Genomic DNA, 26,681 nt, shown 5'->3' with positions numbered 1-26,681 from the left:
GATCTTATCAATGATTACAAATATCTTAAGTGTGGGAGACAGTGGGACTTGGCCACCCTCTTTTCAGTGGTTTGTGGGGATAGGACAAGGGGCAACGGCCAAAAACTGGAGCACAGGAAGTTCCGCACCAACATGCGAAAGAACTTCTTCACGGTGAGGGTGACGGAGCGCTGGAACAGGCTGCCCGGGGAGGTTGTGGAGTCTCCTTCTCCGGAGATATTCAAGGCCCGTCTGGACGCCTACCTGGGCAGCCTGCTCTAGGGAACCTGCTCTGGCAGGGGGGTTGGACCCGACGATCTCTTGAGGTCCCTTCCAACCCCTACGAATCTGTATATACAGGAGTAAAAATACACGTGTTGATAGCGATAGGACAAGGGGGAATGGTTTTAAACTAAGACAGGGGAGATTTAGCTTAGATATTAGGAGAAAGCTTTTCACTCAGAGGGAGGTGAGGCACTGGAACGGGTTGCCCAGAGAGGTTCTGGATGCCCCATCCCTGGAGGCATTCAAGGCCAGGCTGGACGCGGCTCTGGGCAGCCTGCTCTAGTGGTTGGCAACGCTGCCCAGAGCAGGGGGGTTGAAACTAGATGATCTTTAAGGTGCTTTTCAACCCAGGCCATTCTATGGTTCTATGATATGCTCTTTGAAAGCGTACAGGCTAAAGGAAGGGTCAAATTGGTGCCTCGGGGGCAAATTTCTTCGCCTTCTACGGTTGTCTAACAGTGCCTATTAAGCAAAGAGATTACCAATCGTCTTCCTCCTCTACTTTCTCAGGAATTAAACACCTTTTGTGAAAGACTACAAGTGCTGATAGCATTAGCTAGACCTAGCTAGACCGACTGGGGAACAGTTGAACACGTAAATACTTACTCAAGGTCCATTTGCACAGGTTTCTTTGAGCAGTTCCATCTTCTACGTCAACAAAACAGACCAATGAAAGAGACCAAGGACAAATACAGAAACAGAACAGTTGATCAAGTGCCAATTTAAGAAGCTTTCCCTGAAAGGGCAACAGCATCTCCACCTCCACCCACCCCTCCCCTCCCCTCCCCTCCCCCCCCCCCAAGTAGTTGACTTCCACAACTATTTTCATCTGACCCCGCAAACGGCAAATTCTATATTACTTCGAGTAGAACAAGGGCTGTTTCTTGTTTCGGTTTGGTTTTTATCATTCAGCTTCTTCAAAAGACTTTAGTCATTCACAGCTGCAATCGTTAACCCCGCAAACAGATCCAGTAACAAAGATCATTCCTCCTGCTAAGGAATCGAGTTTCTTTGTGAGGAACGGAGTCACAAAAATCATTTCATTAGCAAGTTTCAAACACTAAAAATATTTAATAGCATTTTAACGCTCCCACGCTCCAGTAAGCCTTGAACGTAACCGCAATTAAACAAGGAGCACAGCAAAGCCAGAGGTCTAACAACAAAAAATCCTTTTACAAATACATCAACGCGAAACGGAGGACTAGGGAGAATCTCCATCCTTTACTGGATGCGAGGGGAAACCTAGTTACTAAGGATGAGGAAAAGGCTGAGGTGCTTAATGCCGCCTTTGCCTCAGTCTTTAGCGGCAATACCGATTGTTCTCCGGACACCCAGTGCCCTGAGCTGGTGGAAGGGGATGGGGAGCAGGATGTGGCCTTCGCTATCCATGAGGAAATGGTTGGCGACCTACTACGGAGCTTGGATGTGCGCAAGTCGATGGGGCCGGATGGGATCCACCCAAGGGTACTGAGAGAACTGGCGGAGGAGCTGGCCGAGCCGCTTTCCATCATTTATCGGCAGTCCTGGCTATCGGGGGAGGTCCCGGTTGACTGGCGGCTAGCCAATGTGACGCCCATCTATAAGAAGGGCCGGAGGGCAGACCCGGGGAACTATAGGCCTGTCAGTTTGACCTCAGTGCCGGGGAAGCTCATGGAGCAGATTATCTTGAGGGTCATCACGCGGCACTTGCAGGGCAAGCAGGCGATCAGGCCCAGTCAGCATGGGTTTGTGAAAGGCAGGTCCTGCTTGACGAACCTGATCTCCTTCTATGACCAAGTGACGCGCTTGGTGGATGAGGGAAAGGCTGTGGACGTGGTCTACCTTGACCTCAGTAAGGCTTTTGACACCGTTCCCCACAACATTCTCCTCAAGAAACTGGCTGCTCGGGGCTTGGACTGGCGTACGCTTCGCTGGGTTAGAAACTGGCTGGATGGCCGGGCCCAGAGAGTTGTGGTGAATGGAGTCAAATCTGGTTGGAGGCCGGTCACTAGTGGAGTCCCCCAGGGCTCGGTACTGGGGCCGGTCCTCTTTAATATCTTTATTGATGATCTGGATGAGGGCGTCCAGTGCACCCTCAGTAAGTTTGCAGATGACACCAAGCTAAGTGCGTGTGTCGATCTGCTCGAGGGCAGGAAGGCTCTGCAGGAGGATCTGGATAGGCTGGAGCGATGGGCTGAGGTCAACTGCATGAAGTTCAACAAGGCCAAGTGCCGGGTCCTGCACCTGGGCTGCAACAACCCCAAGCAGAGCTACAGGCTGGGAGATGAGTGGCTGGAAAGCTGCCTGGCCGAGAAGGACCTGGGAGTATTGGTGGATAGTCGGCTGAATATGAGCCAGCAGTGTGCTCAGGTGGCCAAGAAGGCCAACGGCATCCTGGCCTGTATAAGAAGCAGTGTGGCCAGCAGGTCGAGGGAAGTGATTGTCCCCCTGCACTCGGCTCTGGTGAGGCCGCACCTCGAGTACTGTGTTCAGTTTTGGGCCCCTCGCTACAGGAAGGACATGGACGTGCTCGAGCGAGTCCAGAGAAGGGCGACCAAGCTGGTGAGGGGTCTGGAGAACAAGTCTTACGAGGAGCGGCTGAGGGAGCTGGGCTTGTTCAGCCTGGAGAAGAGGAGGCTCAGGGGCGACCTCATCGCTCTCTACAGTTACCTGAAAGGAGGCTGTAGAGAGGTGGGGGTTGGTCTATTCTCCCACGTGCCTAGTGACAGGACGAGGGGGAATGGGCTAAAGTTGCGACAGGGGAGTTTTAGGTTGGATGTTAGGAAGTACTTCTTTACCGAAAGGGTTATTAAGCATTGGAACGGGCTGCCCAGGGAGGTGGTGGAGTCACCATCCCTGGAGGTCTTTAAAAGACGTTTAGATGTAGAGCTTAGGGATATGGTTTAGTGGAGTACTCAGTGTTAGGTCGGAGGTTGGACTCGATGATCTTGAGGTCTCTTCCAACCTAGAGAAATCTGTGAATCTGTGAATCTGTGAACAAAGCACGAGAGGTGATCGCATTTAAACGCCTTATGGTGCCTTTAGCTAATCCTTCTTCTAGTTCCTGAACAACGGACTTCGTTTAGAAAAAAAGAAGACTCTAAAAATACATACAAAAAAATAAAGGGAACGGCAGCCGAGTCTTGAACGTTCAGAAGCCGACTCAAGCATCCCAGAGCCTTCTACGCTTTGAAAAGCGTCTGTGGGAGAAATTACTTCTCGAAGTTGCGAAACCCACGACTGAAAAGAAAGCGGTAGCAAAACTCCTACGGTAGTCAAGAACAGGCTGACAAGCACCTGTCAGAAATCACACCGGGTAGAGTTTATTCTGCCTCCTCGGGACAGGGGCAGACAACAGACGATGCCTGGAAGCTTTCTTCCAACCTTATTCTTCTCTGGTTCTACATCTGCCAGTCCTCGATGCGGCTGTTTCGCAATAAAAGCACGCCCTTTTATTTGGGAGCAGGGGGAAGATAGCAAGGCCTCAAACACACAGCACATCCTAGATCGTCTTAGGGAGATGGAGACCCACAGGACCGCCGAGCGCTTCTATCTTCGCGTTTCAAATGACTGGGCAAACCACCATCTACACGACACTGTCAACAGACCGAAACATTCTTTTAACTTGCAGAACTATTTCCATCGGCAAGACACACAAGACAGAGGTCATATCCCCATGCTCCATCTTTATTGTGCAAGTGCTGCTCAAAGCTCTTTATTACCCACCATAGACAGCCGTCCAGGAAAAAAAAAAAAAAAAAAAAATCATACATCAACAGGGGCTAGATTGACGGGCAACATATGAAACCTACTCGGCGGCGACCCGTACGCGTGCAGCGACGCCTGCGGTGCAAAAACCTTAGCCAGGAGGCCGGCCCAACTGACCGCCACCCAGAATACGTAGATGTACACGACAGCCCGAAGGGCCCGAGGGTGGGCATTCACAGCCATCCGGAATCCATTGGTCAGGTCCAGGTTAGCAGCACACTTCTTGCCAACAACCATTACACGCCCAAGAAGCTGGAAAAAGGAAATAACGTTACCTAACATAACGTGCCACGACGCACAGAACGAACGCGAGCGGAGAACCATCCACAGAACACGGTTAGCTAATCCTTCACGATTCAACCGCTGCTCTTTGAATTACCCTCTAGACAGGAACAGACTACAAAACAGTCACAGAAGCTAAATTTGTCTCGGGGGTTAAAGCCCCCGTCATAGCTTCGGGCAACGTAAGCCGCTCTGGCGGAAAATAAAAGCTTCACGGTGCCTTTTCTTTTGCGTGGCCTCACAAAGCCTTGGAACTTGACTTGCATAGCTAACAGCGAAACAAACACCCAGCGCCGCTCAACCAGCTTTCCCTTTCCTCGCCTCTGACCTGCCCAAACCCCAAGCCCTCTTCTGCATAGTCAAAGTACCACCGCCGCTGTCTGGAAACCGTGAAAACGGGCATCAGACCGTACTTCGGAACAACACTGCTTTTTGCACTACAAGCGCGTAGCCGGAGACCAGCATCGCTTTATATCGCCGCTCTTAGTCAAAAAGCTCAACTCCATTACAAGCTAGAGGCAAAAGACTACAGCATCGGAAAACCCAAAATAGCCTACTGTGCGCCCCTCCGCAACATCCAGAGGAAAAGAGGGGACGGGAAAGAGTCTAGGAAGTTACAAACTAGTTACAGGTACAGCCAGCCTAGCGAAAAGAAAGCTCCCACAGTACTCACGGGTCCGCCAGAATCTTCTGCTTCACATAACCGGACAACTGCCTTCTCAGGAAGGACTAGGAAAAAACACTGGAGCCTGAGGCGAACTATCACGGAACGCAAGGCGCTGGAGGAAGAGTAAACAGTTACAACGCAGTCAGCTTCAGAGAAAGGCAACAGCTTAAGCAAATCACTATGCCCCACCGAACTCGTCCTACCGAAGCAGATTATCAGGTACCCCAAACGCGCACGACAAAACAGCGATTCTTCTTAAGCGATCTTTGAATAGGCAAAGTTCTCTACCTTCTACACGCAAAACACACAAGCGGCAAACAATTGCTAACTGTCCTTCAGTTATGTCCAAATATTGCCTCGGCCAGAGGTAGGAAGGCATCTTCAAAGAACCCGGAGTAATCCGGCTGAGGCTGTATAAACTCTCCGTCCTCGATAACGCCACGTACTCAGGGGAAAGAACATTCCAAGTTAGCCCGTTACGGCCGGCTCTACGTCAGACACCTCCAGACCGAGGCCAAGGTATCACCTGCGAAACACGAATACCACCGATCTGTAGGAAACCATCGACTCGCAACTAATTGCGAGGGAACTCCCCAAATCACCAGCAGACCGAAACTGCATACGGCACCAGAAGCAGGATCCAGCACGCAAGGTGACGGGGGCAACGAGACAGCCGAGTACTTCAGATTAGCGACTTCCGGCAGTTTTATTTATTTTAGATGCGACTGAAACAGCGCCGATAAGACTCGATTCCACAGATGCTTTGCACTTCTTACTCACCATCGCCTTTCACTGCGCGACAATCGAGAATTACGAGCCTTCCTCACACTTCTCCCCCCTATAACATCGCTCAACTGTGAAACAGGCCTTCGGTACAGCGAGCTAAGCAAATTCAAGACCATTCGCTATAGCCAACTACACTCCAAAAGCAGTTCTAAGTTCCCCCCCCGCCTCAAGTGAGGACCAGCAGCCTGCGGGATTGACTGGCTTCTAGATGTTTAAGAAAGCTAGGAAAAGCTGCAATTCTTCCCTTTCACAAGCCACTTTGGAGAGAGCGTGCGCTCGCGTGCGCGGTGGGGGTGGTGCCATAACCAAAGCCTAGCACGGCCGAGCCGGGGCGTCTCTAGAACGCTGTCACGAGGCGCATCAAGACCTGCGTTTCTGCTACGCAGAAATGACTGATTACGGTCACTACTGCGATGCTCGCTGCCTATACGCAGGCAGTCCGAACCCCCAAGGAGACCGACTGCGCCGGCGACCCAGTACGCGCCGTGGCACCCCGGGGGCAGGCGGGACGCGCACCGAAGAAGCGCGGGGTTTTAGAGGCGCTGCAGTAGAGAGCGCCACGAGCCGGAGAGACCCCGACCGACCGACCGACCGTCCGTCCGTCCGTCCGTCCGTCCGTCCCTGCCTCCCTCCCTGCCTCCCTCCCTCCCTCCCGCAGCAAGGCCACCACCCGCCCTGCCGCACTCCCGGGACCCGCGACGGGCCCTCGTTTCAGAGGGCCTGCGAGCGGCCGAGGGAAGGAAGGAAAGAGAAGACTCGCACGACGACGCCGCGGCTACCTCCTCGCCCACGACCGCTCATCCTCACGGAGAACGTTGGCGGGGACCTCCTTGCCCTTGCAGGCGACCTCTCCGAAAGCGGCTGCAGCGGCAGCGCCGCCGCCGGGCCAGGCGGCCTGCGCCCTAACGATCCCGTCGGCCATGACGGCGCCCGCTCGGTACAACGCCCCCTCCCTTCCCGCACTCGGCCCGGCCCTCCGCGGCGCTCATTGGGCCGACAGATCGCCGCCGACCGCTCCCGCGCCTCGATTGGCTGCCTCGCCTGCCCTCTTCCCTTGTCCCCGCCCTCTCGGCGGCTCCGCTCCCGTCGACCCGGTGCTTATCGGCGCTCAGGGAGGTCGCGTGCCCTCGGGGCGCGGAGGGATCCGACCGGGAGGGAGGAAGTGGGCGCCCGAAAACGGGCTGGGCGGCTCCGCGGAGGGAAGCCGGGCCCTGCACGGCTGGGAAACGAGCTCCACAGAACGGTTGCTCCGATCATAGAATCATAGCATGGCTTGGCTTGGCAGGGACCTTACTTAAAGATCACCTAATTCCAACCCCCCCGCCCTGGGCAGGGACACCTTCCACTAGACCACGTTGCTCAAAGCCCCATCCAACCTGGCCTTAAACACTTCCAGGGACGGGGCATCCGCCACTTCTCCTGGCAACCCGTTCCAGTGCCTCACCCCCCTCTCAGGAAAGAATCTCTTCCAACTATCCAGTCTAAGTCTACCCTCTTTGAGTTTAAAACCATTACTCCTTGCCCTATCGCTCCTCTCCCTGACAAAGAGTCCCTCCCCAGCTTTCCTGTAGGGCCCCCCCTTTGGGTACTGGAAGGCCCCTCCAAGGTCTCCCCGGAGCCTTCTCTTCTCTCTCCAGGCTGAACCACCCCAACTCCCTCAGCCTGCCTTCCTGGGAGAGGTGCCCCAGCCCCCTGGTCATCTTCGTGGCCCTCCTCTGGACGCGTTCTAGTACGTCCCCGTCCTTCTTGTGCTGGGGGCCCCAGAGCTGAACACAGTACTTACTCTAGGTGGGGCCTCACAAGAGCACAGCAGCAGAGAGGGAGAATCACCTCCCTCGACTTGCCGGCCGCCCTCCTTTTGATGCGGCCCAGGATACGGGTGGCTTTCCGGGCTGCAAGCGTCCATTGCATTGCCGGCTCCGGTTGACGAGCTTCTCATCAACCAACGCCCCCAGGCCCTTCTCCTCAGAGCTGCTCTCCATCCATTCTCCGCCCAGCCTGGATTCGTGCTTAGGATTGCCCCGGACCAAATGCGGGACCTCGCGCTCGTAGCCCCAACTATTATTTATGACCCTATCAGCTCCACCCCAAACACGCTGGTGGCTTTTGGGCGCTGCTCCCCGCAGGCAGATCCCCGCTTTTGCCAGGGCAGGCCTTACCTTTTCAGAAGTTGCTCCACAACCTTCCCTGAGAGCCCCACTTCAACTGCTGGTGTTTCTAAGGGGGAAAGCTGCACCTCCCGCGCACGGGGTGGCGGGGAGGAATACAAAGCCTGTGCTCAGCCCTGGCACATCACAACTGGGTTTGTGCTCAGCTGGGGAGGAGGCTTCTGGAAAAATAGGCAGTGCCCCCCAAGGCTGCCCAAGCGTGGTCCGCGGTGCCCTGCAGCAGCCCCAGGGAGAGCGGAGCTCAAACTGGCCCGACACGGCGGCAGGGACGTGGCCGTCCCCACACGCGCGGTTCCTGCCTGAGTAGGCCACAGCGCTTCTGCCTCTCTGACAGGCTTGGAGGGTAACGACATCAGAATACGCTCGCTTTAGTTTGAGGTTCCAGCCGCTACTGCCATCGGGATGGCACACGGGGACGGGGCTGGGGCTGGGGCTGGGGGCAGGCAACCACAGGCAGCTTTAACATCTCAGTCCTCCCCGTCGGCCATCTCCCAGCTACCACGCGGGCCACTCAGTGCGACCAGACACCAATTCACCCAAGGCAACAAAAATATTTACAGAGCTACACCTCTCCTCGTAACTGTCTGTTGTTTACGGCTGAAACCAGTCCTGGGATAGGATATGCCACCTGGACTGAGCAAAGCCTTTGATACGGTCCCTCACCACATTCTTCTCTCTAAATTGGAGAGGTATGGATTTGAAGGATGGACTGCTGGGCGGATAAAGAATTGGTTGGCTGGTCGCAGCCAAAGGGTTGTGGTCAACGGCTCTATGTCTGGGTGGAGGCCGGTCACAAGCGGTGTCCCTCAGGGGTCGGCCTCGGGACCGGTGCTCTTCAACATCTTTAGCAATGACACAGACGACGGAATCGAGCAAGTTTGCAGATGACACCAAGCTGAGCGGTGCAGTCGATACAACAGAGGGAAGGGATGCCGTCCGGAGGGACCTGGACAGGCCGGAGAAGTGGGCCCATGAGAACCTAATGAGGTTCAACAAGGCCAAGTGCAAGGCGTTGACCTTGGGCTGGGGCAATCCCAGGTATTTCTATAGACTGGGAGAAGAAGAACTTGAGAGCAGCCCTGCGGAGAAGGACTTGGGGGTCCTGATGGACGAGAAGCTGGACACGAGCCAGCAGCACGCGCTTGCAGCCCGGAAGGCCAACTGTGTCCTGGGCTGCATTAACAAAGGGGTGGCCAACAGGGAGAGGGAGGTGATTATCCCCCTCTACCCTGCTCTTGGGAGACCCCACCTGGAATACTGCGTGCAGGCCTGGGGCCCCCAGCACAAGAAGGATGTGGAGCTCTTGGAAAGGTCAGTCTCACCTCCGTCCCTGGAAAGGTGTTGGAACAGCTTGTTCTGGATGCCATCTCCAAGCCATTGGAAGAGAAGGAGGTTATGAGGAGTAGTCAGCATGGATTCACCAAGGGGAAATCGTGCTCGACCGACCTCGTTGCCTTCTATGATGGCATCACCAGCTGCGTTGATGGAGGGAGAGCAGTGGATGTCATCTACCTTGACTTTAGCAAGGCTTCTGATACTGTCTCCCACGACGTCCTGCTAGCAAAGCTGAGAAAGCGTGGGATAGACGAGTGGACGGTAAGGTGGGTTGAGACCTGGCTGACCGGCCGAGCTCAGAGGGTGGTGATCGGCGGCGCAGAGTCCGGCTGCAGCCCTGTGACTAGCGGTGTTCCCCAGGGGTCGGTGCTGGGTCCGGTCTTGTTCAACATCTTCATCGCCGACCTTGACGAGGGAATAGTGTCCAGCCTCAGCAAGTACGCCGATGATACAAAGCTGGGAGGAGTGGCCGACACGCCAGAAGGCTGTGCTGCCATTCAGCGAGACCTGGGCGGGCTGGAGAGCTGGGCAGGAAGAAGCCAAATGAAGTTTAACAAGAGCAAGCGTAGAGTCCTGCACCTGGGAAGGAACAACCGCGTGTATCAGTACAGGCTGGGGGATGACCTGCTGGAGAGGAGCGCTGCGGAGAAGGACCCGGGGGTCCTGGTGGACGACAGGTTGACCATGAGCCAGCGGCGTGCCCTGGTGGCCAAGAAGGCCAATGGGATCCTGGCGTGCGTTAAAAGGAGCGTGGCCAGCAGGTCAAGGGAGGTGATCCTCCCCCTCTACTCTGCCCTGGGCAGGCCTCGCCTGGAGTACCGTGTCCGGTTCTGGGCTCCCCAGTACAAAAAGAGAGACAGGGATCTCCTGGAAAGAGTCCAGCGGAGGGCAACAAAGATGATACGGGGCCTGGAGCATCTCCCCTATGAGCAAAGACTGAGAGACCTGGGCCTGTTCAGCCTTGAGAAGACTGAGAGGGGATCTTATCAATGATTACAAATATCTTAAGTGTGGGAGACAGTGGGACTTGGCCACCCTCTTTTCAGTGGTTTGTGGGGATAGGACAAGGGGCAACGGCCAAAAACTGGAGCACAGGAAGTTCCGCACCAACATGCGAAAGAACTTCTTCACGGTGAGGGTGACGGAGCGCTGGAACAGGCTGCCCGGGGAGGTTGTGGAGTCTCCTTCTCCGGAGATATTCAAGGCCCGTCTGGACGCCTACCTGGGCAGCCTGCTCTAGGGAACCTGCTCTGGCAGGGGGGTTGGACCCGACGATCTCTTGAGGTCCCTTCCAACCCCTACGAATCTGTATATACAGGAGTAAAAATACACGTGTTGATAGCGATAGGACAAGGGGGAATGGTTTTAAACTAAGACAGGGGAGATTTAGCTTAGATATTAGGAGAAAGCTTTTCACTCAGAGGGAGGTGAGGCACTGGAACGGGTTGCCCAGAGAGGTTCTGGATGCCCCATCCCTGGAGGCATTCAAGGCCAGGCTGGACGCGGCTCTGGGCAGCCTGCTCTAGTGGTTGGCAACGCTGCCCAGAGCAGGGGGGTTGAAACTAGATGATCTTTAAGGTGCTTTTCAACCCAGGCCATTCTATGGTTCTATGATATGCTCTTTGAAAGCGTACAGGCTAAAGGAAGGGTCAAATTGGTGCCTCGGGGGCAAATTTCTTCGCCTTCTACGGTTGTCTAACAGTGCCTATTAAGCAAAGAGATTACCAATCGTCTTCCTCCTCTACTTTCTCAGGAATTAAACACCTTTTGTGAAAGACTACAAGCGCTGATAGCATTAGCTAGACCGACTGGGGAACAGTTGAACACGTAAATACTTACTCAAGGTCCATTTGCACAGGTTTCTTTGAGCAGTTCCATCTTCTACGTCAACAAAACAGACCAATGAAAGAGACCAAGGACAAATACAGAAACAGAACAGTTGATCAAGTGCCAATTTAAGAAGCTTTCCCTGAAAGGGCAACAGCATCTCCACCTCCACCCACCCCTCCCCTCCCCTCCCTTCCCTTCCCCTCCCCTCCCCCCCCCCAAGTAGTTGACTTCCACAACTATTTTCATCTGACCCCGCAAACGGCAAATTCTATATTACTTCGAGTAGAACAAGGGCTGTTTCTTGTTTCGGTTTGGTTTTTATCATTCAGCTTCTTCAAAAGACTTTAGTCATTCACAGCTGCAATCGTTAACCCCGCAAACAGATCCAGTAACAAAGATCATTCCTCCTGCTAAGGAATCGAGTTTCTTTGTGAGGAACGGAGTCACAAAAATCATTTCATTAGCAAGTTTCAAACACTAAAAATATTTAATAGCATTTTAACGCTCCCACGCTCCAGTAAGCCTTGAACGTAACCGCAATTAAACAAGGAGCACAGCAAAGCCAGAGGTCTAACAACAAAAAATCCTTTTACAAATACATCAACGCGAAACGGAGGACTAGGGAGAATCTCCATCCTTTACTGGATGCGAGGGGAAACCTAGTTACTAAGGATGAGGAAAAGGCTGAGGTGCTTAATGCCGCCTTTGCCTCAGTCTTTAGCGGCAATACCGATTGTTCTCCGGACACCCAGTGCCCTGAGCTGGTGGAAGGGGATGGGGAGCAGGATGTGGCCTTCGCTATCCATGAGGAAATGGTTGGCGACCTACTACGGAGCTTGGATGTGCGCAAGTCGATGGGGCCGGATGGGATCCACCCAAGGGTACTGAGAGAACTGGCGGAGGAGCTGGCCGAGCCGCTTTCCATCATTTATCGGCAGTCCTGGCTATCGGGGGAGGTCCCGGTTGACTGGCGGCTAGCCAATGTGACGCCCATCTATAAGAAGGGCCGGAGGGCAGACCCGGGGAACTATAGGCCTGTCAGTTTGACCTCAGTGCCGGGGAAGCTCATGGAGCAGATTATCTTGAGGGTCATCACGCGGCACTTGCAGGGCAAGCAGGCGATCAGGCCCAGTCAGCATGGGTTTGTGAAAGGCAGGTCCTGCTTGACGAACCTGATCTCCTTCTATGACCAAGTGACGCGCTTGGTGGATGAGGGAAAGGCTGTGGACGTGGTCTACCTTGACCTCAGTAAGGCTTTTGACACCGTTCCCCACAACATTCTCCTCAAGAAACTGGCTGCTCGGGGCTTGGACTGGCGTACGCTTCGCTGGGTTAGAAACTGGCTGGATGGCCGGGCCCAGAGAGTTGTGGTGAATGGAGTCAAATCTGGTTGGAGGCCGGTCACTAGTGGAGTCCCCCAGGGCTCGGTACTGGGGCCGGTCCTCTTTAATATCTTTATTGATGATCTGGATGAGGGCGTCCAGTGCACCCTCAGTAAGTTTGCAGATGACACCAAGCTAAGTGCGTGTGTCGATCTGCTCGAGGGCAGGAAGGCTCTGCAGGAGGATCTGGATAGGCTGGAGCGATGGGCTGAGGTCAACTGCATGAAGTTCAACAAGGCCAAGTGCCGGGTCCTGCACCTGGGCTGCAACAACCCCAAGCAGAGCTACAGGCTGGGAGATGAGTGGCTGGAAAGCTGCCTGGCCGAGAAGGACCTGGGAGTATTGGTGGATAGTCGGCTGAATATGAGCCAGCAGTGTGCTCAGGTGGCCAAGAAGGCCAACGGCATCCTGGCCTGTATAAGAAGCAGTGTGGCCAGCAGGTCGAGGGAAGTGATTGTCCCCCTGCACTCGGCTCTGGTGAGGCTGCACCTCGAGTACTGTGTTCAGTTTTGGGCCCCTCGCTACAGGAAGGACATGGACGTGCTCGAGCGAGTCCAGAGAAGGGCGACCAAGCTGGTGAGGGGTCTGGAGAACAAGTCTTACGAGGAGCGGCTGAGGGAGCTGGGCTTGTTCAGCCTGGAGAAGAGGAGGCTCAGGGGCGACCTCATCGCTCTCTACAGTTACCTGAAAGGAGGCTGTAGAGAGGTGGGGGTTGGTCTGTTCTCCCACGTGCCTAGTGACAGGACAAGGGGGAATGGGCTAAAGTTGCGACAGGGGAGTTTTAGGTTGGATGTTAGGAAGTACTTCTTTACCGAAAGGGTTATTAAGCATTGGAACGGGCTGCCCAGGGAGGTGGTGGAGTCACCATCCCTGGAGGTCTTTAAAAGACGTTTAGATGTAGAGCTTAGGGATATGGTTTAGTGGAGTACTCAGTGTTAGGTCGGAGGTTGGACTCGATGATCTTGAGGTCTCTTCCAACCTAGAGAAATCTGTGAATCTGTGAATCTGTGAACAAAGCACGAGAGGTGATCGCATTTAAATGCCTTATGGTGCCTTTAGCTAATCCTTCTTCTAGTTCCTGAACAACGGACTTCGTTTAGAAAAAAAGAAGACTCTAAAAATACATACAAAAAAATAAAGGGAACGGCAGCCGAGTCTTGAACGTTCAGAAGCCGACTCAAGCATCCCAGAGCCTTCTACGCTTTGAAAAGCGTCTGTGGGAGAAATTACTTCTCGAAGTTGCGAAACCCACGACTGAAAAGAAAGCGGTAGCAAAACTCCTACGGTAGTCAAGAACAGGCTGACAAGCACCTGTCAGAAATCACACCGGGTAGAGTTTATTCTGCCTCCTCGGGACAGGGGCAGACAACAGACGATGCCTGGAAGCTTTCTTCCAACCTTATTCTTCTCTGGTTCTACATCTGCCAGTCCTCGATGCGGCTGTTTCGCAATAAAAGCACGCCCTTTTATTTGGGAGCAGGGGGAAGATAGCAAGGCCTCAAACACACAGCACATCCTAGATCGTCTTAGGGAGATGGAGACCCACAGGACCACCGAGCGCTTCTATCTTCGCGTTTCAAATGACTGGGCAAACCACCATCTACACGACACTGTCAACAGACCGAAACATTCTTTTAACTTGCAGAACTATTTCCATCGGCAAGACACACAAGACAGAGGTCATATCCCCATGCTCCATCTTTATTGTGCAAATGCTGCTCAAAGCTCTTTATTACCCTCCATAGACAGCCGTCCAGGAAAAAAAAAAAAAAAAAAATCATACATCAACAGGGGCTAGATTGACGGGCAACATATGAAACCTACTCGGCGGCGACCCGTACGCGTGCAGTGACGCCTGCGGTGCAAAAACCTTAGCCAGGAGGCCGGCCCAACTGACCGCCACCCAGAATACGTAGATGTACACGACAGCCCGAAGGGCCCGAGGGTGGGCATTCACAGCCATCCGGAATCCATTGGTCAGGTCCAGGTTAGCAGCACACTTCTTGCCAACAACCATTACACGCCCAAGAAGCTGGAAAAAGGAAATAACGTTACCTAACATAACGTGCCACGACGCACAGAACGAACGCGAGCGGAGAACCATCCACAGAACACGGTTAGCTAATCCTTCACGATTCAACCGCTGCTCTTTGAATTACCCTCTAGACAGGAACAGACTACAAAACAGTCACAGAAGCTAAATTTGTCTCGGGGGTTAAAGCCCCCGTCATAGCTTCGGGCAACGTAAGCCGCTCTGGCGGAAAATAAAAGCTTCACGGTGCCTTTTCTTTTGCGTGGCCTCACAAAGCCTTGGAACTTGACTTGCATAGCTAACAGCGAAACAAACACCCAGCGCCGCTCAACCAGCTTTCCCTTTCCTCGCCTCTGACCTGCCCAAACCCCAAGCCCTCTTCTGCATAGTCAAAGTACCACCGCCGCTGTCTGGAAACCGTGAAAACGGGCATCAGACCGTACTTCGGAACAACACTGCTTTTTGCACTACAAGCGCGTAGCCGGAGACCAGCATCGCTTTATATCGCCGCTCTTAGTCAAAAAGCTCAACTCCATTACAAGCTAGAGGCAAAAGACTACAGCATCGGAAAACCCAAAATAGCCTACTGTGCGCCCCTCCGCAACATCCAGAGGAAAAGAGGGGACGGGAAAGAGTCTAGGAAGTTACAAACTAGTTACAGGTACAGCCAGCCTAGCGAAAAGAAAGCTCCCACAGTACTCACGGGTCCGCCAGAATCTTCTGCTTCACATAACCGGACAACTGCCTTCTCAGGAAGGACTAGGAAAAAACACTGGAGCCTGAGGCGAACTATCACGGAACGCAAGGCGCTGGAGGAAGAGTAAACAGTTACAACGCAGTCAGCTTCAGAGAAAGGCAACAGCTTAAGCAAATCACTATGCCCCACCGAACTCGTCCTACCGAAGCAGATTATCAGGTACCCCAAACGCGCACGACAAAACAGCGATTCTTCTTAAGCGATCTTTGAATAGGCAAAGTTCTCTACCTTCTACACGCAAAACACACAAGCGGCAAACAATTGCTAACTGTCCTTCAGTTATGTCCAAATATTGCCTCGGCCAGAGGTAGGAAGGCATCTTCAAAGAACCCGGAGTAATCCGGCTGAGGCTGTATAAACTCTCCGTCCTCGATAACGCCACGTACTCAGGGGAAAGAACATTCCAAGTTAGCCCGTTATGGCCGGCTCTACGTCAGACACCTCCAGACCGAGGCCAAGGTATCACCTGCGAAACACGAATACCACCGATCTGTAGGAAACCATCGACTCGCAACTAATTGCGAGGGAACTCCCCAAATCACCAGCAGACCGAAACTGCATACGGCACCAGAAGCAGGATCCAGCACGCAAGGTGACGGGGGCAACGAGACAGCCGAGTACTTCAGATTAGCGACTTCCGGCAGTTTTATTTATTTTAGATGCGACTGAAACAGCGCCGATAAGACTCGATTCCACAGATGCTTTGCACTTCTTACTCACCATCGCCTTTCACTGCGCGACAATCGAGAATTACGAGCCTTCCTCACACTTCTCCCCCCTATAACATCGCTCAACTGTGAAACAGGCCTTCGGTACAGCGAGCTAAGCAAATTCAAGACCATTCGCTATAGCCAACTACACTCCAAAAGCAGTTCTAAGTTCCCCCCCCGCCTCAAGTGAGGACCAGCAGCCTGCGGGATTGACTGGCTTCTAGATGTTTAAGAAAGCTAGGAAAAGCTGCAATTCTTCCCTTTCACAAGCCACTTTGGAGAGAGCGTGCGCTCGCGTGCGCGGTGGGGGTGGTGCCATAACCAAAGCCTAGCACGGCCGAGCCGGGGCGTCTCTAGAACGCTGTCACGAGGCGCATCAAGACCTGCGTTTCTGCTACGCAGAAATGACTGATTACGGTCACTACTGCGATGCTCGCTGCCTATACGCAGGCAGTCCGAACCCCCAAGGAGACCGACTGCGCCGGCGACCCAGTACGCGCCGTGGCACCCCGGGGGCAGGCGGGACGCGCACCGAAGAAGCGCGGGGTTTTAGAGGCGCTGCAGTAGAGAGCGCCACGAGCCGGAGAGACCCCGACCGACCGACCGACCGACCGACCGTCCGTCCGTCCGTCCCTCCCTCCCTCCCGCAGCAAGGCCACCACCCGCCCTGCCGCACTCCCGGGACCCGCGACGGGCCCTCGTTTCAGAGGGCCTGCGAGCGGCCGAGGGAAGGAAGGAAAGAGAAGACTCGCACGACGACGCCGCGGCTACCTCCTCGCCCACGACCGCTCATCCTCACGGAGAACGTTGGCGGGGACCTCCTTGCCCTTGCAGGCGACCTCTCCGAAAGCGGCTGCAGCGGCAGCGCCGCCGCCGGGCCAGGCGGCCTGCGCCCTAACGATCCCGTCGGCCATGACGGCGCCCGCTCGGTACAACGCCCCCTCCCTTCCCGCACTCGGCCCGGCCCTCCGCGGCGCTCATTGGGCCGACAGATCGCCGCCGACCGCTCCCGCGCCTCGATTGGCTGCCTCGCCTGCCCTCTTCCCTTGTCCCCGCCCTCTCGGCGGCTCCGCTCCCGTCGACCCGGTGCTTATCGGCGCTCAGGGAGGTCGCGTGCCCTCGGGGCGCGGAGGGATCCGACCGGGAGGGAGGAAGTGGGCGCCCGAAAACGGGCTGGGCGGCTCCGCGGAGGGAAGCCGGGCCCTGCACGGCTGGGAAACGAGCTCCACAGAACGGTTGCTCCGATCATAGAATCATAGCATGGCTTGGCTTGGCAGGGACCTTACTTAAAGATCACCTAATTCCAACCCCCCCGCCCTGGGCAGGGACACCTTCCACTAGACCACGTTGCTCAAAGCCCCATCCAACCTGGCCTTAAACACTTCCAGGGACGGGGCATCCGCCACTTCTCCTGGCAACCCGTTCCAGTGCCTCACCCCCCTCTCAGGAAAGAATCTCTTCCAACTATCCAGTCTAAGTCTACCCTCTTTGAGTTTAAAACCATTACTCCTTGCCCTATCGCTCCTCTCCCTGACAAAGAGTCCCTCCCCAGCTTTCCTGTAGGGCCCCCCCTTTGGGTACTGGAAGGCCCCTCCAAGGTCTCCCCGGAGCCTTCTCTTCTCTCTCCAGGCTGAACCACCCCAACTCCCTCAGCCTGCCTTCCTGGGAGAGGTGCCCCAGCCCCCTGGTCATCTTCGTGGCCCTCCTCTGGACGCGTTCTAGTACGTCCCCGTCCTTCTTGTGCTGGGGGCCCCAGAGCTGAACACAGTACTTACTCTAGGTGGGGCCTCACAAGAGCACAGCAGCAGAGAGGGAGAATCACCTCCCTCGACTTGCCGGCCGCCCTCCTTTTGATGCGGCCCAGGATACGGGTGGCTTTCCGGGCTGCAAGCGTCCATTGCATTGCCGGCTCCGGTTGACGAGCTTCTCATCAACCAACGCCCCCAGGCCCTTCTCCTCAGAGCTGCTCTCCATCCATTCTCCGCCCAGCCTGGATTCGTGCTTAGGATTGCCCCGGACCAAATGCGGGACCTCGCGCTCGTAGCCCCAACTATTATTTATGACCCTATCAGCTCCACCCCAAACACGCTGGTGGCTTTTGGGCGCTGCTCCCCGCAGGCAGATCCCCGCTTTTGCCAGGGCAGGCCTTACCTTTTCAGAAGTTGCTCCACAACCTTCCCTGAGAGCCCCACTTCAACTGCTGGTGTTTCTAAGGGGGAAAGCTGCACCTCCCGCGCACGGGGTGGCGGGGAGGAATACAAAGCCTGTGCTCAGCCCTGGCACATCACAACTGGGTTTGTGCTCAGCTGGGGAGGAGGCTTCTGGAAAAATAGGCAGTGCCCCCCAAGGCTGCCCAAGCGTGGTCCGCGGTGCCCTGCAGCAGCCCCAGGGAGAGCGGAGCTCAAACTGGCCCGACACGGCGGCAGGGACGTGGCCGTCCCCACACGCGCGGTTCCTGCCTGAGTAGGCCACAGCGCTTCTGCCTCTCTGACAGGCTTGGAGGGTAACGACATCAGAATACGCTCGCTTTAGTTTGAGGTTCCAGGCGCTACTGCCATCGGGATGGCACACGGGGACGGGGCTGGGGCTGGGGCTGGGGGCAGGCAACCACAGGCAGCTTTAACATCTCAGTCCTCCCCGTCGGCCATCTCCCAGCTACCACGCGGGCCACTCAGTGCGACCAGACACCAATTCACCCAAGGCAACAAAAATATTTACAGAGCTACACCTCTCCTCGTAACTGTCTGTTGTTTACGGCTGAAACCAGTCCTGGGATAGGATATGCCACCTGGACTGAGCAAAGCCTTTGATACGGTCCCTCACCACATTCTTCTCTCTAAATTGGAGAGGTATGGATTTGAAGGATGGACTGCTGGGCGGATAAAGAATTGGTTGGCTGGTCGCAGCCAAAGGGTTGTGGTCAACGGCTCTATGTCTGGGTGGAGGCCGGTCACAAGCGGTGTCCCTCAGGGGTCGGCCTCGGGACCGGTGCTCTTCAACATCTTTAGCAATGACACAGACGACGGAATCGAGCAAGTTTGCAGATGACACCAAGCTGAGCGGTGCAGTCGATACAACAGAGGGAAGGGATGCCGTCCGGAGGGACCTGGACAGGCCGGAGAAGTGGGCCCATGAGAACCTAATGAGGTTCAACAAGGCCAAGTGCAAGGCGTTGACCTTGGGCTGGGGCAATCCCAGGTATTTCTATAGACTGGGAGAAGAAGAACTTGAGAGCAGCCCTGCGGAGAAGGACTTGGGGGTCCTGATGGACGAGAAGCTGGACACGAGCCAGCAGCACGCGCTTGCAGCCCGGAAGGCCAACTGTGTCCTGGGCTGCATTAACAAAGGGGTGGCCAACAGGGAGAGGGAGGTGATTATCCCCCTCTACCCTGCTCTTGGGAGACCCCACCTGGAATACTGCGTGCAGGCCTGGGGCCCCCAGCACAAGAAGGATGTGGAGCTCTTGGAAAGGTCAGTCTCACCTCCGTCCCTGGAAAGGTGTTGGAACAGCTTGTTCTGGATGCCATCTCCAAGCCATTGGAAGAGAAGGAGGTTATGAGGAGTAGTCAGCATGGATTCACCAAGGGGAAATCGTGCTCGACCGACCTCGTTGCCTTCTATGATGGCATCACCAGCTGCGTTGATGGAGGGAGAGCAGTGGATGTCATCTACCTTGACTTTAGCAAGGCTTCTGATACTGTCTCCCACGACGTCCTGCTAGCAAAGCTGAGAAAGCGTGGGATAGACGAGTGGACGGTAAGGTGGGTTGAGACCTGGCTGACCGGCCGAGCTCAGAGGGTGGTGATCGGCGGCGCAGAGTCCGGCTGCAGCCCTGTGACTAGCGGTGTTCCCCAGGGGTCGGTGCTGGGTCCGGTCTTGTTCAACATCTTCATCGCCGACCTTGACGAGGGAATAGTGTCCAGCCTCAGCAAGTACGCCGATGATACAAAGCTGGGAGGAGTGGCCGACACGCCAGAAGGCTGTGCTGCCATTCAGCGAGACCTGGGCGGGCTGGAGAGCTGGGCAGGAAGAAGCCAAATGAAGTTTAACAAGAGCAAGCGTAGAGTCCTGCACCTGGGAAGGAACAACCGCGTGTATCAGTACAGGCTGGGGGATGACCTGCTGGAGAGGAGCGCTGCGGAGAAGGACCCGGGGGTCCTGGTGGACGACAGGTTGACCATGAGCCAGCGGCGTGCCCTGGTGGCCAAGAAGGCCAATGGGATCCTGGCGTGCGTTAAAAGGAGCGTGGCCAGCAGGTCAAGGGAGGTGATCCTCCCCCTCTACTCTGCCCTGGGCAGGCCTCGCCTGGAGTACCGTGTCCGGTTCTGGGCTCCCCAGTACAAAAAGAGAGACAGGGATCTCCTGGAAAGAGTCCAGCGGAGGGCAACAAAGATGATACGGGGCCTGGAGCATCTCCCCTATGAGCAAAGACTGAGAGACCTGGGCCTGTTCAGCCTTGAGAAGACTGAGAGGGGATCTTATCAATGATTACAAATATCTTAAGTGTGGGAGACAGTGGGACTTGGCCACCCTCTTTTCAGTGGTTTGTGGGGATAGGACAAGGGGCAACGGCCAAAAACTGGAGCACAGGAAGTTCCGCACCAACATGCGAAAGAACTTCTTCACGGTGAGGGTGACGGAGCGCTGGAACAGGCTGCCCGGGGAGGTTGTGGAGTCTCCTTCTCCGGAGATATTCAAGGCCCGTCTGGACGCCTACCTGGGCAGCCTGCTCTAGGGAACCTGCTCTGGCAGGGGGGTTGGACCCGACGATCTCTTGAGGTCCCTTCCAACCCCTACGAATCTGTATATACAGGAGTAAAAATACACGTGTTGATAGCGATAGGACAAGGGGGAATGGTTTTAAACTAAGACAGGGGAGATTTAGCTTAGATATTAGGAGAAAGTTTTTCACTCAGAGGGAGGTGAGGCACTGGAACGGGTTGCCCAGAGAGGTTCTGGATGCCCCATCCCTGGAGGCATTCAAGGCCAGGCTGGACGCGGCTCTGGGCAGCCTGCTCTAGTGGTTGGCAACGCTGCCCAGAGCAGGGGGGTTGAAACTAGATGATCTTTAAGGTGCTTTTCAACCCAGGCCATTCTATGGTTCTATGATATGCTCTTTGAAAGCGTACAGGCTAAAGGAAGGGTCAAATTGGTGCCTCGGGGGCAAATTTCTTCGCCTTCTACGGTTGTCTAACAGTGCCTATTAAGCAAAGAGATTACCAATCGTCTTCCTCCTCTACTTTCTCAGGAATTAAACACCTTTTGTGAAAGACTACAAGCGCTGATAGCATTAGCTAGACCGACTGGGGAACAGTTGAACACGTAAATACTTACTCAAGGTCCATTTGCACAGGTTTCTTTGAGCAGTTCCATCTTCTACGTCAACAAAACAGACCAATGAAAGAGACCAAGGACAAATACAGAAACAGAACAGTTGATCAAGTGCCAATTTAAGAAGCTTTCCCTGAAAGGGCAACAGCATCTCCACCTCCACCCACCCCTCCCCTCCCCTCCCTTCCCTTCCCCTCCCCTCCCCCCCCCCAAGTAGTTGACTTCCACAACTATTTTCATCTGACCCCGCAAACGGCAAATTCTATATTACTTCGAGTAGAACAAGGGCTGTTTCTTGTTTCGGTTTGGTTTTTATCATTCAGCTTCTTCAAAAGACTTTAGTCATTCACAGCTGCAATCGTTAACCCCGCAAACAGATCCAGTAACAAAGATCATTCCTCCTGCTAAGGAATCGAGTTTCTTTGTGAGGAACGGAGTCACAAAAATCATTTCATTAGCAAGTTTCAAACACTAAAAATATTTAATAGCATTTTAACGCTCCCACGCTCCAGTAAGCCTTGAACGTAACCGCAATTAAACAAGGAGCACAGCAAAGCCAGAGGTCTAACAACAAAAAATCCTTTTACAAATACATCAACGCGAAACGGAGGACTAGGGAGAATCTCCATCCTTTACTGGATGCGAGGGGAAACCTAGTTACTAAGGATGAGGAAAAGGCTGAGGTGCTTAATGCCGCCTTTGCCTCAGTCTTTAGCGGCAATACCGATTGTTCTCCGGACACCCAGTGCCCTGAGCTGGTGGAAGGGGATGGGGAGCAGGATGTGGCCTTCGCTATCCATGAGGAAATGGTTGGCGACCTACTACGGAGCTTGGATGTGCGCAAGTCGATGGGGCCGGATGGGATCCACCCAAGGGTACTGAGAGAACTGGCGGAGGAGCTGGCCGAGCCGCTTTCCATCATTTATCGGCAGTCCTGGCTATCGGGGGAGGTCCCGGTTGACTGGCGGCTAGCCAATGTGACGCCCATCTATAAGAAGGGCCGGAGGGCAGACCCGGGGAACTATAGGCCTAGATCGTCTTAGGGAGATGGAGACCCACAGGACCGCCGAGCGCTTCTATCTTCGCGTTTCAAATGACTGGGCAAACCACCATCTACACGACACTGTCAACAGACCGAAACATTCTTTTAACTTGCAGAACTATTTCCATCGGCAAGACACACAAGACAGAGGTCATATCCCCATGCTCCATCTTTATTGTGCAAGTGCTGCTCAAAGCTCTTTATTACCCTCCATAGACAGCCGTCCAGGAAAAAAAAAAAAAAAAAAAAATCATACATCAACAGGGGCTAGATTGACGGGCAACATATGAAACCTACTCGGCGGTGACCCGTACGCGTGCAGTGACGCCTGCGGTGCAAAAACCTTAGCCAGGAGGCCGGCCCAACTGACCGCCACCCAGAATACGTAGATGTACACGACAGCCCGAAGGGCCCGAGGGTGGGCATTCACAGCCATCCGGAATCCATTGGTCAGGTCCAGGTTAGCAGCACACTTCTTGCCAACAACCATTACACGCCCAAGAAGCTGGAAAAAGGAAATAACGTTACCTAACATAACGTGCCACGACGCACAGAACGAACGCGAGCGGAGAACCATCCACAGAACACGGTTAGCTAATCCTTCACGATTCAACCGCTGCTCTTTGAATTACCCTCTAGACAGGAACAGACTACAAAACAGTCACAGAAGCTAAATTTGTCTCGGGGGTTAAAGCCCCCGTCATAGCTTCGGGCAACATAAGCCGCTCTGGCGGAAAATAAAAGCTTCACGGTGCCTTTTCTTTTGCGTGGCCTCACAAAGCCTTGGAACTTGACTTGCATAGCTAACAGCGAAACAAACACCCAGCGCCGCTCAACCAGCTTTCCCTTTCCTCGCCTCTGACCTGCCCAAACCCCAAGCCCTCTTCTGCATAGTCAAAGTACCACCGCCGCTGTCTGGAAACCGTGAAAACGGGCATCAGACCGTACTTCGGAACAACACTGCTTTTTGCACTACAAGCGCGTAGCCGGAGACCAGCATCGCTTTATATCGCCGCTCTTAGTCAAAAAGCTCAACTCCATTACAAGCTAGAGGCAAAAGACTACAGCATCGGAAAACCCAAAATAGCCTACTGTGCGCCCCTCCGCAACATCCAGAGGAAAAGAGGGGACGGGAAAGAGTCTAGGAAGTTACAAACTAGTTACAGGTACAGCCAGCCTAGCGAAAAGAAAGCTCCCACAGTACTCACGGGTCCGCCAGAATCTTCTGCTTCACATAACCGGACAACTGCCTTCTCAGGAAGGACTAGGAAAAAACACTGGAGCCTGAGGCGAACTATCACGGAACGCAAGGCGCTGGAGGAAGAGTAAACAGTTACAACGCAGTCAGCTTCAGAGAAAGGCAACAGCTTAAGCAAATCACTATGCCCCACCGAACTCGTCCTACCGAAGCAGATTATCAGGTACCCCAAACGCGCACGACAAAACAGCGATTCTTCTTAAGCGATCTTTGAATAGGCAAAGTTCTCTACCTTCTACACGCAAAACACACAAGCGGCAAACAATTGCTAACTGTCCTTCAGTTATGTCCAAATATTGCCTCGGCCAGAGGTAGGAAGGCATCTTCAAAGAACCCGGAGTAATCCGGCTGAGGCTGTATAAACTCTCCGTCCTCGATAACGCCACGTACTCAGGGGAAAGAACATTCCAAGTTAGCCCGTTACGGCCGGCTCTACGTCAGACACCTCCAGACCGAGGCCAAGGTATCACCTGCGAAACACGAATACCACCGATCTGTAGGAAACCATCGACTCGCAACTAATTGCGAGGGAACTCCCCAAATCACCAGCAGACCGAAACTGCATACGGCACCAGAAGCAGGATCCAGCACGCAAGGTGACGGGGGCAACGAGACAGCCGAGTACTTCAGATTAGCGACTTCCGGCAGTTTTATTTATTTTAGATGCGACTGAAACAGCGCCGATAAGACTCGATTCCACAGATGCTTTGCACTTCTTACTCACCATCGCCTTTCACTGCGCGACAATCGAGAATTACGAGCCTTCCTCACACTTCTCCCCCCTATAACATCGCTCAACTGTGAAACAGGCCTTCGGTACAGCGAGCTAAGCAAATTCAAGACCATTCGCTATAGCCAACTACACTCCAAAAGCAGTTCTAAGTTCCCCCCCCGCCTCAAGTGAGGACCAGCAGCCTGCGGGATTGACTGGCTTCTAGATGTTTAAGAAAGCTAGGAAAAGCTGCAATTCTTCCCTTTCACAAGCCACTTTGGAGAGAGCGTGCGCTCGCGTGCGCGGTGGGGGTGGTGCCATAACCAAAGCCTAGCACGGCCGAGCCGGGGCGTCTCTAGAACGCTGTCACGAGGCGCATCAAGACCTGCGTTTCTGCTACGCAGAAATGACTGATTACGGTCACTACTGCGATGCTCGCTGCCTATACGCAGGCAGTCCGAACCCCCAAGGAGACCGACTGCGCCGGCGACCCAGTACGCGCCGTGGCACCCCGGGGGCAGGCGGGACGCGCACCGAAGAAGCGCGGGGTTTTAGAGGCGCTGCAGTAGAGAGCGCCACGAGCCGGAGAGACCCCGACCGACCGACCGACCGACCGACCGACCGTCCGTCCCTCCCTCCCTGCCTCCCTCCCTCCCTCCCGCAGCAAGGCCACCACCCGCCCTGCCGCACTCCCGGGACCCGCGACGGGCCCTCGTTTCAGAGGGCCTGCGAGCGGCCGAGGGAAGGAAGGAAAGAGAAGACTCGCACGACGACGCCGCGGCTACCTCCTCGCCCACGACCGCTCATCCTCACGGAGAACGTTGGCGGGGACCTCCTTGCCCTTGCAGGCGACCTCTCCGAAAGCGGCTGCAGCGGCAGCGCCGCCGCCGGGCCAGGCGGCCTGCGCCCTAACGATCCCGTCGGCCATGACGGCGCCCGCTCGGTACAACGCCCCCTCCCTTCCCGCACTCGGCCCGGCCCTCCGCGGCGCTCATTGGGCCGACAGATCGCCGCCGACCGCTCCCGCGCCTCGATTGGCTGCCTCGCCTGCCCTCTTCCCTTGTCCCCGCCCTCTCGGCGGCTCCGCTCCCGTCGACCCGGTGCTTATCGGCGCTCAGGGAGGTCGCGTGCCCTCGGGGCGCGGAGGGATCCGACCGGGAGGGAGGAAGTGGGCGCCCGAAAACGGGCTGGGCGGCTCCGCGGAGGGAATCCGGGCCCTGCACGGCTGGGAAACGAGCTCCACAGAACGGTTGCTCCGATCATAGAATCATAGCATGGCTTGGCTTGGCAGGGACCTTACTTAAAGATCACCTAATTCCAACCCCCCCGCCCTGGGCAGGGACACCTTCCACTAGACCACGTTGCTCAAAGCCCCATCCAACCTGGCCTTAAACACTTCCAGGGACGGGGCATCCGCCACTTCTCCTGGCAACCCGTTCCAGTGCCTCACCCCCCTCTCAGGAAAGAATCTCTTCCAACTATCCAGTCTAAGTCTACCCTCTTTGAGTTTAAAACCATTACTCCTTGCCCTATCGCTCCTCTCCCTGACAAAGAGTCCCTCCCCAGCTTTCCTGTAGGGCCCCCCCTTTGGGTACTGGAAGGCCCCTCCAAGGTCTCCCCGGAGCCTTCTCTTCTCTCTCCAGGCTGAACCACCCCAACTCCCTCAGCCTGCCTTCCTGGGAGAGGTGCCCCAGCCCCCTGGTCATCTTCGTGGCCCTCCTCTGGACGCGTTCTAGTACGTCCCCGTCCTTCTTGTGCTGGGGGCCCCAGAGCTGAACACAGTACTTACTCTAGGTGGGGCCTCACAAGAGCACAGCAGCAGAGAGGGAGAATCACCTCCCTCGACTTGCCGGCCACCCTCCTTTTGATGCGGCCCAGGATACGGGTGGCTTTCCGGGCTGCAAGCGTCCATTGCATTGCCGGCTCCGGTTGACGAGCTTCTCATCAACCAACGCCCCCAGGCCCTTCTCCTCAGAGCTGCTCTCCATCCATTCTCCGCCCAGCCTGGATTCGTGCTTAGGATTGCCCCGGACCAAATGCGGGACCTCGCGCTCGTAGCCCCAACTATTATTTATGACCCTATCAGCTCCACCCCAAACACGCTGGTGGCTTTTGGGCGCTGCTCCCCGCAGGCAGATCCCCGCTTTTGCCAGGGCAGGCCTTACCTTTTCAGAAGTTGCTCCACAACCTTCCCTGAGAGCCCCACTTCAACTGCTGGTGTTTCTAAGGGGGAAAGCTGCACCTCCCGCGCACGGGGTGGCGGGGAGGAATACAAAGCCTGTGCTCAGCCCTGGCACATCACAACTGGGTTTGTGCTCAGCTGGGGAGGAGGCTTCTGGAAAAATAGGCAGTGCCCCCCAAGGCTGCCCAAGCGTGGT

General features: G+C 55.2%; 3 protein-coding genes across 3 annotated transcripts; all 3 read right to left on the bottom strand.

Moving 5' to 3' along the window:
- Positions 1-4,008: 4,008 nt before the first annotated feature.
- On the bottom strand, positions 4,009-6,701 carry LOC308184990 (adenosine 5'-monophosphoramidase HINT1-like; the record flags this gene model as incomplete). Its single annotated transcript, XM_080572534.1, has 3 exons — positions 6,526-6,701; positions 4,967-5,072; positions 4,009-4,263 (listed from the first exon to the last, which is right to left on the bottom strand). Exons 1-3 carry the CDS (start codon positions 6,666-6,668, stop codon positions 4,009-4,011), a joined length of 504 nt encoding a protein of 167 aa, XP_080428660.1. The 5' UTR covers positions 6,669-6,701.
- A 7,440-nt stretch (positions 6,702-14,141) lies between these two features.
- LOC308184821 (adenosine 5'-monophosphoramidase HINT1-like) lies at positions 14,142-16,910 on the bottom strand. Its single transcript, XM_080572399.1, has 3 exons — positions 16,732-16,910; positions 15,197-15,302; positions 14,142-14,493 (listed from the first exon to the last, which is right to left on the bottom strand). Exons 1-3 carry the CDS (start codon positions 16,872-16,874, stop codon positions 14,239-14,241), a joined length of 504 nt encoding a protein of 167 aa, XP_080428525.1. The 5' UTR covers positions 16,875-16,910; the 3' UTR covers positions 14,142-14,238.
- A 5,574-nt stretch (positions 16,911-22,484) lies between these two features.
- Positions 22,485-25,264, bottom strand: LOC308184830 (adenosine 5'-monophosphoramidase HINT1-like). The gene is made up of 3 exons (XM_080572409.1): positions 25,089-25,264; positions 23,542-23,647; positions 22,485-22,838 (listed from the first exon to the last, which is right to left on the bottom strand). Exons 1-3 carry the CDS (start codon positions 25,229-25,231, stop codon positions 22,584-22,586), a joined length of 504 nt encoding a protein of 167 aa, XP_080428535.1. The 5' UTR covers positions 25,232-25,264; the 3' UTR covers positions 22,485-22,583.
- Positions 25,265-26,681: the final 1,417 nt, after the last annotated feature.

This window comes from Anser brachyrhynchus (assembly GCF_964034855.1).
Source record: "Anser brachyrhynchus genome assembly, chromosome: W".
NCBI classification, from domain to species: Eukaryota; Metazoa; Chordata; class Aves; order Anseriformes; family Anatidae; genus Anser; species Anser brachyrhynchus.
This window is presented reverse-complemented; position numbering and strand designations above follow the sequence as displayed.

What these genes read in the sequence shown, in the direction of transcription:
- LOC308184821 (XM_080572399.1), bottom strand. Translation starts at nt 16,874, where the DNA reads ATGGCCGACGGGATCGTTAGGGCGCAGGCCGCCTGGCCCGGCGGCGGC. An exon ending in GAGCGGTCGTGGGCGAGGAG is followed by an intron (nt 15,303 to 16,731) that starts GTAGCCGCGGCG and finishes CTCTTCCTCCAG; the next exon opens with CGCCTTGCGTTCCGTGATAG. An exon ending in CAGAAGATTCTGGCGGACCC is followed by an intron (nt 14,494 to 15,196) that starts GTGAGTACTGTG and finishes TCCTTTTTCCAG; the next exon opens with CTTCTTGGGCGTGTAATGGT.
- LOC308184830 (XM_080572409.1), bottom strand. Translation starts at nt 25,231, where the DNA reads ATGGCCGACGGGATCGTTAGGGCGCAGGCCGCCTGGCCCGGCGGCGGC. An exon ending in GAGCGGTCGTGGGCGAGGAG is followed by an intron (nt 23,648 to 25,088) that starts GTAGCCGCGGCG and finishes CTCTTCCTCCAG; the next exon opens with CGCCTTGCGTTCCGTGATAG. An exon ending in CAGAAGATTCTGGCGGACCC is followed by an intron (nt 22,839 to 23,541) that starts GTGAGTACTGTG and finishes TCCTTTTTCCAG; the next exon opens with CTTCTTGGGCGTGTAATGGT.